The sequence below is a fragment of the Meleagris gallopavo genome, chromosome 16 (assembly GCF_000146605.3).
Source record: "Meleagris gallopavo isolate NT-WF06-2002-E0010 breed Aviagen turkey brand Nicholas breeding stock chromosome 16, Turkey_5.1, whole genome shotgun sequence".
In the NCBI taxonomy this organism is placed as follows: domain Eukaryota; kingdom Metazoa; phylum Chordata; class Aves; order Galliformes; family Phasianidae; genus Meleagris; species Meleagris gallopavo.
Genome location: NC_015026.2, coordinates 12,096,636 through 12,108,678, shown reverse-complemented (window position 1 = coordinate 12,108,678; position 12,043 = coordinate 12,096,636). Strand labels below are relative to the sequence as shown.

At 38.7% G+C, this 12,043-nt stretch overlaps 1 protein-coding gene across 4 annotated transcripts in view; it reads right to left on the bottom strand.

The window, feature by feature from the left end:
• The window catches only part of TRRAP (transformation/transcription domain associated protein), a 74,553-nt gene extending 62,510 nt beyond the window's left edge, over positions 1–12,043 (bottom strand). For all 4 annotated transcript variants that reach the window (XM_010719681.3, XM_010719683.3, XM_010719682.3 and 1 more), the window contains exons 1-17: positions 12,025–12,043; positions 10,943–11,093; positions 10,253–10,302; positions 8,891–9,001; positions 8,253–8,357; positions 7,472–7,555; positions 6,643–6,699; positions 5,905–6,030; positions 5,562–5,639; positions 5,238–5,326; positions 4,250–4,346; positions 3,768–3,906; positions 2,904–2,982; positions 2,178–2,412; positions 1,515–1,842; positions 1,296–1,393; positions 449–643 (exon numbers count right to left, since the gene is read on the bottom strand). In XM_010719681.3, coding sequence (XP_010717983.1) covers positions 449–643; positions 1,296–1,393; positions 1,515–1,842; positions 2,178–2,412; positions 2,904–2,982; positions 3,768–3,906; positions 4,250–4,346; positions 5,238–5,326; positions 5,562–5,639; positions 5,905–6,030; positions 6,643–6,699; positions 7,472–7,555; positions 8,253–8,357; positions 8,891–9,001; positions 10,253–10,302; positions 10,943–11,042 — 1,971 coding nt within the window. In that variant the 5' untranslated portion in view covers positions 11,043–11,093; positions 12,025–12,043. The remainder of the gene's footprint in view (positions 1–448; positions 644–1,295; positions 1,394–1,514; positions 1,843–2,177; positions 2,413–2,903; positions 2,983–3,767; positions 3,907–4,249; positions 4,347–5,237; positions 5,327–5,561; positions 5,640–5,904; positions 6,031–6,642; positions 6,700–7,471; positions 7,556–8,252; positions 8,358–8,890; positions 9,002–10,252; positions 10,303–10,942; positions 11,094–12,024) is intronic.

The following is a 12,043-nucleotide window of genomic DNA, read 5'->3' as shown; positions in this document are numbered from 1 at the left end:
AAACTACGACCAGTTTCTGCTTCTCCACTCCAGCTTCCCTGCTGTGCACACAATTCATGTTATCCTCAAAGGAAAAGAACCATGCATACAATTTAAATTCAGATTTTAGATGTATGCTGCAGGAATGGGTTCTGCCAAGCGCTAGATCAGAACACTAACACAACAATCTCACTCACAAAACAGGAATTCCAGGACGTTTAATACTTCTTGTGAATAAAAGTACTAGCTTGAGGTGCTCGTGTTTGTATTTCATCACTTAACCTGGAAAGTTTTTGAAAACCCAAACTCTTTGCAGAGTCTTTTCATAAAATGTTTTAATTCTTTCATGCTAATTTCAACATTATTACTTAACAATTCCTCTTCAGCCTTAGGTACTCTAAGGCATGAGGTATTTTCTACAGGCTGGTTATTATCAATTGGAGAAGAAAAACAACAACAAACATAATACCTGAAGAGCATAGTTTTTTGAGATTCTTTCCACCATATAAGGAACAGTAGTTTGAAAGATCTCTTTAAAAGTCAGTGGGTTCATCATTGTGAATACACCAGCAAAATGCTCCAGAACTTCCTTCTCCTCTTTCATTCTGACTGTCTGACAGTTGGCTACTCGAACGTACGTCTGTCCATTTCCTGCTATTTGAACCTATGGCAATTGAGAAAATGAATCTATCAGTTACAGAACTGTAGCAACTTGTCCCTGCTATTCCTAAAGAAGGCCTTGAGTAAAACTCATGTTATGGGAATTGCATGTGAATCTTGCATACAACTAGAAATCACAAAAGCCAAGTATGACAATAAATATATGAAAATGGAGTGTGAAGATCAAAGACTTCAAAATCACGGAGTCAGGAGTGCAAAAAAAAAAAAACAAAAAAAAACAGGAGATATCATACTGCATCTGTAAAGCTACTCGATTTTAAATCATGTTTACATTTCAGCAACACTTTGTGCAACTTCAAAAGATAAACATGTGCCAAGTGAATGCTTCAGCTGGTAACTAAACTTAAAAAAATCTCTCTGCAGAAGAAATTTAATCCACTACATAAAAGATAAAGATTTTTAGTCTGACCTGCCAGCCTCAGTATAGACAATAATAACTGTTATGAAAATAATCTGCTTCTTGCAAGTGATAAGTACTCTGAAATTCAAACAATTTCCCACTAGATGTGGCCCTGAAATGAAAGGCTTCATGAAAACATACAAGTGCAATCCGTACTTTAGCTGACAAACAACTATTAAGTGATCTAACACAGAAACTGCATAAAATAAACATGGTATGGGGTCAGAGTGCATACCTGATAAATATCCAAAGCTTGCATTGCATATTTTACCAGTTTTATATAGATTTGAGTCTCTTTAGGTTGCAACTGCTTATTGGGAATGAACTGTGCTTCTGAAAGGAGAAAAAAAATACAACAGCAGTTACATCTTAAAAATACTATTTGTTTGTTTTTGGCTAGTTTTAATTGCAGAATGTAAAAAGTCAAGAGTAACTAAACATTATGCAGCATTACCACCAGGAGCTTTGCATGACGTTATGCCCCACGTGATTGTCTTCACACCACAGACCAAAGTTTTCACTAAGCTTCGGCAGTCTGTGACCTGAAAAGTCTGTTTGTCTTCTTTTTCTTTTTCCCCCTGCTTTTCAAACACAGGTACAGGGGCAGGGGCCACTGGAGTGGCCGGGGCAGGAGATGGAACAGGAACAGGTGCTGCATTTGCTGCTGTTGGCACTCCAGGCAACGCAGCCTCGGCCGCCCCGAGCTCAGACTGTGGTTTGCATTTTTTAAAAATTCCTGAAAGCTGATATCGTGCTATGGTGTGAAACTTCAGAACAAACACCTGTGGGGACAGGGAAGAAAGGAAACAGAAGAGCAGAGTGGAGAGGGGAAGAAAAAAAAAAAAGAAAGTAAGTTCCTACTTTAGAATTAAAGATGATTCTAAATCTCATAATCCTAATCCTTCAATTTAACATACTTAGACCAATAAGAATCTGTATTTCTGGAATGGCTTATATAACTGCAAACATATTCAAGTGTACCACAAAGTGTTAACATACTGCTTTGGCATATCCTCATTTCTGAAGAAAGGAGGGAGTAAGATGTGATTGATAATATACTACAAAATATTAATTAGACTACTCATTTTATTATCAAAAATTTTAAACACGTCAGTACCTCCAACATTCTCATGAGAATATCTCTACCATTTCCATTCTCCTGTTCACTTTTAGACCGGATGCAGTCTACCAAATTTAGCAGGAGCTTGCAGGACATTGTCTGGATACTGCTAGGCAATGACTCATCATCAATGTTCTTGGCAAATAACTGGACAGCAAGGGAGAGATCGTTGAGGGGTAAATGCTGCCGGACGTGATGCACCAGGTCTGCCAGTGTACTGTATGCCAGGGGCCTGCCAGGAAAAACAAGAAACAAAGAAAACACACTGAGGACAATTATAGCAGCTGCTAATTGGACTTAACCAATAATCACCACCTGGATCTATTTTCAAGATTCTCATTAAAATTTTCTATTTTTCTATGCCAATACATTGTTTTGAGGTTTTTTCAATTACACAAGAGAATTACAACCTGTATCATACCAAAGAAGCATTAATTCATCCCACAGTGCCAATATTAGAACTACTTGGATCTTTATTCACCTGCTGCTGAACATCCCGTGCACACAACTTCATCTCCATAACAATTCAGATGTTTCAAACCACATGGGAAGCAGTGCTGGTAAGCTTTTTCACAATTAATCCTTGATTACTCATGATCTCGTGAAAATGAGCAATATAAAGATTTAAAACTCTATATAGACATTGTGGTAAATATTAGCAAACCCTGAAAGAAAGCAGCCATGGCAGGCACTCAGGAAGACATTCCAACCTTTCTGCCATACCTCAGTGTCTCTCGGGCAGTATATCCAGAGCCAATTAATATAGATTCATCAAACAGTTTGTCCATGCATGGAATAAATTCTATAATTAAAAAAAAAGAAAGAAAATGAAAGCTAAATATAATGATTAGCAAAGAAAAAGTTAAAATAAATTTGTTAAGCATTAAGCAACTCATTGTACATATTGAAACCAAAGATAGAAAGTTGTACAATAAAATTTACTCCAGAAACGTGTAAACTTTCAATCAAACTCTTATAACTCTATTGGCACTTCCTCCTTCAGTAACTTTACAGAACAGTCAAAGCAACCCTACGCATATAATGAGAACAGCTACAGCTGGAAAAAGTGGTTCCATTAATTTCAACTTCACAGAACTTTTTAGAAGCAACTAATGAGTTACTGCCCATGAAAACGCTGCTCTGTGTGTCGTCATGCAAGCTCTATCCCAAATGTGAGAAAGAATATATGGAACTTGGGATACTGAAGAGCTATCAGTAACAAAGTCAAATGAAAAAGCAAGGTCAAAGAAGCTTTTTTTTTTCCTTTGTAAATATAGAATTCAAAAAGGTCACTGAATTGATTAGTTCACTCCATCCTAAGGACAGATAATGGCAATGACAGGAAGGGTTGAATGATCCCACCTTCAAATAACACAAAGTAGATTGCAGTAAAAAGCAAAACCTCAAGTACAGAGAGGAACCCAAAAAGAACAGAATTGAAAGCAAAGTTCACTTTCCTTCCCAAAGTAATGACAATTATGTAATAGTCCTAACCAAAATGTACACAAATGTACCTCCTAAATACACAGACATAGTTGAAATCTTTTCAATGCAGATACGTTATAAAAAAGCAGTTATAAAACATACGGCTCCTCAAGTCTGTTGTTAAAATGTGCTTAGCAGCAATCAGAAGCTCCTTCCGGAGGTGTGCTGTTTCTGCTGGGCAATTGGAGAGCAATTGCAACATTCCTTTCACCATTTGCTGAGAATATTTAGCCACTAATTCCTATAAAAATAATGAAAATACAATTATTATTATACTCTACTTTAAAATTCTTTTTGCATCTCCAATACAACATTGAATTAAAACTCAGTGACTTCTCTCCAGGAAGTCTGCTTGTAAAAATAAAATACAGTAGCCATTTCATACATGCTTTTATTTTGCATTCACATCAGAACACTTCTGAAAGGATAACCAAGTACAGCTCTACAGATGGTCAGGTTTACTACCCAAATGTTCTTCTCTCCAACCCTTGAAGCACAGCAGTCATACAGGTGGCTTTCCCACCATAAAGTAACGAGAGATCTGTTGCATTTAAGAGTAGTGAAGTAACAAAAACGCAGCCTACCTGGTAAATTCTTATGATGTAAGCCAAAAAAGACAATGTTTTAATTTGAGCAGCGATAAAATCAGCATACAGTTCTTTGTTATACAGTTTATGTTGCCTGAAATCAAATTGAACAGTGGTTATTCTTCTCCCCCTTTTTAGAACCTTTAGTCAGAAAATTCATGGCAGTATCAAATCACATCACCTTAAATTGAGGTTCTTACTCCATAAGAAAATAAATTCATTATGGGAGAGCCTACTTACACAACATTTTATGCTTTAAGTAGAAATGCACAACCCTGAAGCAACCATACAGTTTTCAACCCCCTGCAGAACACCAAGCTAATACACTGGAACTAAACAGCTGCCTCTCTTCCCCTAGTTGGGGTCATTTTTCTCCAAGCAATATTCCTTCCCAAAGCCTTGCATGTCTTTCAAGTCTCAACTACTTATGCAGATCATCTGAGCAGACAGGGAAAGACAGAGGTAGTAATCTTGCTGCACTGCTCAGCACCAGTGTTGCTCCTTAGAAACATCTCTCTGAAGCAGGCAAAACAGTGCCCACATCTGCAACACCACATGGCTCCACACAAGCTAGACTTGGAAAAGCAAAACTGTAACACTGGAGCTATCTATCTCTAGGAAGCCACCAAAGTCCCAGCTGTGTGGTCTCCATCACATACTATCTGCGCTAACATCTATTTCTGTCAGAAACTACATTTTAAAAAAAAAAGCCTACTAAATAATAAACTGGGAGGCAGCTCATAACTATGAATCTTCTCAGTGACACATAATGGAAATATTCAAATCTGACAATTACCTCAAGTACAAAAGTGTCACTGTAGGACAATTTTACATCAAATAATCATTGCTACTTTTGAGATTAAAAGCACTAAGACTAGAAGCAAAACTCAAAGGATCTAAGACAAAAATATTTCAAGCAACCTTGAATAGCAGGTTAAGGAAGATTATTCCACATATCATCAAAGCAGTACTGAATTACTTTTACCTGGCTTGAGCAGAAACCTGAATTATAATAGTGTTCATAATCAAGGGCACAAATTCAGCTACCACATTATGAATGTTCAGTTTGTAGAGCTTAAAAAAAAAAGAAAAAGAAAAAAAACAGTATAATTAGAGAAACAAGAGAAACATGCAACTCATTCTTGCATTCAACATATTTGAGAGCTAATGAAAGACAATGAAAAAATCTCACAGGATTATTATTCCACCATATTTTAGTCTCAAAAATTGGTTACATTTTGCCATGAGAAGTTACACAACAACTGAGTAACCAGAAGTGTTTAGGTGCAAAACACAACACTATACTAACCTGATACATAAGAACAACAATAATAGGTAGCTCGGCCAAGACCTTCAGGGATAAAGATCCTCTGGGTATTATAGAATGCTGAAAAGAAAATACATGTTTTATAAACAGTTTGTTGATTTTTAAAAGTGCTTGTAATGCATTTTTAAAGAAACTGCTCATTTTAATAGATATATTTGCAGAATATTTAAGGGGCACAAAGCCACTTGGTATATTACATTAAATAAAAAATCCTGAAGTTACAGTTGCATAGCAAATATGACAAGTTTCAATCACCTTCTACAAATACAGGTTGATACGCAAACAAACAAAAAGAGCCTACTGCATTCTCAGTTCGAATACTTACAGTTCTTGTTTCACTGTCTTCTCTCTCTGGGTTTACCTTCACCACAATTGTTGTAATCATGCCAACCATCTCAGGAGGAGGAACAGTGTTCTCAGGAATCACTTGAGGATTCTCGAAATACCGTCCCTACAAGCAGACAAAGAGCAGAAGAGAAATCAATCGTGCTAGTTACAGCCAAGGCAATTCTTCCACATAATTTTTCCCCACAACTCATTGTAGATATTTTCTCCTACACAGGACCTTCACAACTACAGAAGGTGCTGGGACTGCATCCCCCTTAATCTTTTGCTCCTACTACAGCAGGAAGCAGAAAAGAAAAACGCTGAAGCAGACAGTCTGTATCTGACAGAAAGAAAAGGCAACGGCCTCCAGAGATCAACCAAGTTGAAGAACTCTACTGGAAGGTAAGTCATTTCAGCCTTCCCTCAAAAAAACAAAAGCAAACAAACAAACAAAAAAAAAAACAAACACCAAAATTTGGAGATCAGTGCAGCCAATAGAATGCTATTTTATTAAACAAATGCACCTTGGTTTTCTCACACTGTTAGTACTACAAACACAAGATTTTCTAAATCAAAGTCTAAATTTCTCTATTTCGTGGAGTATTTCTGTTAAATATTTTTCTTAAAAATAACTGAATCATTAGATGTAAAAGTAATTAACTCATTTAGAGGCAAAATTAAGACAGAGGAATTAGTCCCCTGACTACAACAAGGGTGATTTGGGAAATAAACTCACCACAACTTTAGGAAGTTCCTTGTAAATCTGCTTCACAAAGTCCAAAAAATGATGGATCTAGGAAAGAAAAAGGTGCTACACCAACAGCCAAAAACTTAGAAAAATTTTACAACGTCTGTATTAGCTGTACAACTACATACAACCTTTAGCCACCACTAGAGTTCACTTCCCATGACACCTAAAAGGGATACTGAAGTGTTCTCCAAGTCTATTCTGTTCCACTAACACTAACCTGAATTGACTTGGAAAGAACCCAATTTAACTATAACCTCAACATTTTCCCAATGTGGTACAAATAGGAATAATGACTAGAAAACAATTAAGTCTTCCGAGGGAAAAAAATAAAAAAATCAAGGAAAGAAAGCAAAAGAAGAAAAACAGACTTTCATGCAAACTCCTTCTTGAGCACAGGAGTAACATAAGTGTGGAAGGAGAAGAGGGAAATAAAAGACAATAATATTCAATTTCCAGGATTTTTCTTTCACAAACCAAAAAGGCAGAGGAAATTCTCTCTTCCTCTGAGGATGTTTAATCCTTTTTAGAGATGCTCCCATGCTAACACAGTATCCATAAACACCTGAAGTGAAAATAACCAGACTTTAACAGTTTGTTTGGTTGGTTTTTTACCCTCTCCAGGGTGCTGGACTGCTTAGCCCTATGCAATCCTCTTCTACAAATTATTTGAGGGTTGGTTTTTTGCTGTTGGTTTTCTAATACATGGTTACTAGAGGTCAACAAACAGAAAATGACAACAGAAATAAAACACACAACAATTTTGAAAAGAGCATGGGAGCAAGCTCTATGCTACATAATAAGATTGATCACTTACTTCTTGAGTGATTGCTGGTCTGAACTGTTTGTGCAGTTCAATTATTATTCTTAAGCAGATCAGTACATTTTCTTCATTCTCCGTCTGACAAAAAACAGAACTTCAGTGAGTCTACCATTGCATTCTTCAACTTCAAAACCCCATAAAAGCACAGTTATCTCAGCATTCCATTTCTGCAGATTTGCATGAACAAGATGCCTTTAATTTGATCTATCTTTACCTTGTAGCCTCCAGAGAAGGATGACAGTAAATTAAATTCATCCCTTTTGGAACAAAAACCAGAAGTTTCAATGGCTGTACATCATCAGACCTGACTACACGCCCCACAGACAGAAGCACGAGTGGAGCCATTTGCACACCAAGACATCTCCAAATATAACATGTTATTTTTGGCAGGCTTCGAGTAACAATGTTTTCAGTGCTGAATAAGAAGCAGATCTACATCTCCAGAATAAAGCATTTCCATCTATATAAACTAAGCAAAAAAATGCTTATAAATGTAATGTTGTCTAAAGTAAGCGATAAAGAACAGTTCCCTGCAAAATTAAAAGCCAAGAAAGGGAGAAAAAGAAGAAGAAATCAGAAATCCTACAGACAGTAAGTAATTACACTGATAAAGACCAAGTAGAATGTTGCTCCACTCTTGCTCCAGATGCACAGCCAATATAGTTACTCAAAAACCCACCCTCAGCAATTCTGGAGACAAAGTAAAACTTTCCGCAAATCTGGAACAGTTTTTAAAAGAAAATATACACACAGACCCATAAGCAAAGATAAATACCTCTAGAAATCTAAACATCACAGACAGGATATTCTTGGTATGAAGACGAAGGTGTTCATTTGTTGGTATTCTGTGGATTATTTCAAGCACTAATTTCCGGAGTTGCTGTTTAAATTAAGAAATAATTAAATAAATAAGGAGCTTCTGGGATTTTTTAGAAGACCACAGAAAACGACGGTTAGTTGATGCATGTTTTCAACTTCCATACTTGAGTGCCACTTTACGTTGCACAGGCACGCACTTACATACAGACACAAAATGCTTCCTATTTTAAACAGGTAAATAAGCCAAATGTAACAATCACTGTTGAAAATGAGGTCCTTAAACAAGTCCAGTAAACCCTTAATGGAATAGATTCTCAACCACGGCCTTTTGCTACAAAGTGTAACAACTTATCAGTGAGAAATCCAAGTCCAACACATCTAGTTTTTCCCTCGCTGCACTTAGAAGCATGACTGCAAATTTTAAAAGCAACATATTCAGAAACTGGACTTTTTCAGTTTCACTCCAAACAACAGATCTGTTTTTAAGAACAAAGATAGTACAGAAGTCAGTTCATTGGCTAACCAAGAGCATCACTGAACGAGCAGCCTGCTGCACGCACTGCAGAAGGCGAAGAGATGCTCTGCACAGCTCACCTGGGCTGGCTTCTCCTGCAGAAACTGAACCTCTCCGTCCTGCAGGAAGGTGAGGAACCTTGGGATGATGTGTTCCAGGAATGTAGAATATTGAGGGGATGATGTCACATTCTAAATTTAAAAGAAAATGAAAACATGAAGACATACAATCTGTGGTAGTGTGTTGTATCAAGTTACATTCAAAGCTTCTAGAAAATATTTTCAGTGACTTTTATCAGATGTAGTATTTAAGCATCTGCTGACATACTACAGAGTTAGCATCTTTGAAACAAACACACACAAAACCCCAGGAGGATACTTTCAGATACTCACTCACTGTAATAGTAGGTTCTGCTCAGCCTGTGCACAAACTACTGCAGAACAGTCACAGACAGCTTAGTTCTTTATACACACTAACCAAGGATGAAACCTTTTAACTTTTTTAATGCAAATAATACAGTTGTAATAGCTCTAATTGCATTTCACTGCATTAACCTAAACAAAACAGTTTGCTGGACAGGAGGTTCCACTGATAGCTCATTAACAACTGAAATCTGCAACAGCACTGCACTTCCAACACCTTGCATAAAGCTTACTTAAGAATATCTGATGACATCAAAGAGCACTAGAATGGGTATTTTTGTGTCCATGCCACAGACTAAGCAAGATCACTTCAAACAACACAGATGTGGACAAAAGCTGTTACAGCAACAGCACTTTTTTTCTTATTTATCACAGCTAAAAACACGACAAAGAGAGCATTACAGCTATTCTAAGATCTTGCATTTATTTATTCCACAAAAGAACAAGTTCTCCATAATTTCAGAACAGACTCATACTAACTAGGTGTTCAGTACAATGTGACTAAGTTATGCTTGGTTTAACTTGTTTTTCAACTTTGTTTCTGGTGCTCATCTAAACCTGATTTATCACTGAGCAAGAGATGTCACGAGTCATCTCCACTCCTGATGCCAGACTGCATCTGACAGCTCTCCTCACTTCCATCCTGTGGGATTATTCAGGAGTAACAAAGGGCCTTTTGCATCATAAGAACAAAATACAAACTCAAAATAAATAAAACAATGCTTAAAATACAGATTTCAGATCACTCAGCTAAATAGAAAAAAGAAAAGGTGATGTCACCTTTATTTAAATACTTAATGAATAATGACTACAGAATAAAAGAACTCTCAAGTACAAAGAGGAACTCTTTAAACATCTGGATAGCTGCTAAATGCAGCAGTAACATAAGTGATTTATAGTAGAACTTACAACTCACAACAATAATACACAATCTTCTAACTGCATAATATCAGATGTCAAACTGCCAGACACGAAGCACTACAAGGATTGCCATCCTGGACAACTTTTTTTATTCATTACCTCAAAATTCTCACTGACTTCTTGCATCATTTTCAATTTGGTTTCATCGGCTGAAAAAGGAAATTCAAATAAAAAAGTAAACAAACACAAAGCTAAATCATGAAAGCAAGTACCAGGTTCACTGATGAAAGAAGCAATCAGATCTTATCAGTTTAGCTGTCACTGCCAAATTATAAGGCACACAACTCTCACAAACATCCCTGTCATACAACCACATACACACGACTCACTCTCTCTTTGGCTCAAGGAAATATTATTCATCACTTTGCTTCTTCAAAAACCAGTATTTTAACAAAATTTAAACTGAATTTAGCACGCATTTGTCAACTTTTTGAACAATATTCAGACATTTGTGAAACAAACCACAAGTGAACACAATTCTATGATTCTATTAGCAGTCTGTTCTGATAAGACAAGGAAGGAGAAATGGTTTCAAACGAGAAGATGGGAAATCTAGATTGAATGTAAGGAAAATGTTTTTTACAATAAGGATAGTGAGGCAATGACACAGGTGCACAGAATGTTGGCCATGCGCTATCCCTGCAGACATCCAAGCTCAGGGGATGGATCAGAGCACTGATGGAGCTGTCAGTGTCCCCAGTCAGCACGGGGGAGTTACACTAGATGAGCTTTAAGGGTCCCCTCCAGTTCAAAAGTGATTTTATGATTATGGAAAAAAATGTATCTTACGTGTATTGACATCTGTAAGAGCAGCCACAAATTGAAGGTACTTTTTCATCAGAGTGGTTTGGTCCACCACTGTGGGCCCTTGTGCTGAAACAAATGCCATCTTGGAGGAGGGAGGATCAGCTTTCACTACATAGAATCGAGATCAACACGCCTACAAAATATATATGCGTGTGTTAGTTTATATATCTGTTTAATTGCAGTCATCATATTACCTAAATCCATTCTTCTAACACATTGAAGAGGACACATCTCTTTCCCAGAGTCACAGGGCATATCTCTGCAGGTCCACATGAGCAGTGCCTGGTGTGTGCAGCACCCAGGAGCACAGGTACAAACCTCCAAACAGCCACGGTAACCCAGCTCTTCCCATCTGCCCTCTCTGCATCTGCTCTGAGGCCTCACCTGGAGCACTGCACCCAGGACTGGGGCCACAGCTCAGGAGGGATGCGGAGCTGTAGGTGTGGGCACAGAGATGCTCAGAGGTTGGACAGGGACAGGCTGAGGGAGCCGGGGCTGTGCAGCCTGGAGAAGAGAAGGCCGCGGGTAGACTTAAGAGCAGCCTTCCGGTACGTAAAGGGAGCATATAAACCAGAGGGAAACTGACTTTTTACACTTGTTGGACAGTGACAGGATAAGGGGAAACGGTTTTAACCTAAAAGAAGGGAGATTTAGGTTAGACGTCGGGGAAATTTTTCTCTGAGGGATTGGTGACGTGCCGGCAGCGCTGTGCAGAGCTGTGTTGCCCCATCCCTGGAGGTGCCGAGGGCACGGATGGGCAGCCGGAGCTGCTGCCCGCTTTGGGAGCTGGCAGCCCTGCCTACAGCAAAGAGACGGAGCTGGGAGACCTCAGAGCTCCCTTCCAACGGAACCATTCCGGGCGCCCAAGATCCGTGTCAGCACCAGCGCCTTCCTTCTGCGTCCGCCGCTCTGCCCTCCGACCCGCCCGCATCCCACCAGCGACCCGCAGCCGGAGCTGCCAGCAGCTGAGCCGCCGCTCGCGGCCCTTCCCGCCTGCAGAGCCACCCGCGTTCGGCCATCCTCAGCCTCCGGTTCCGGCCCCGCCGCCGCTCGCGGCCGCTTACCTGCACCGCCCGGCGCTCC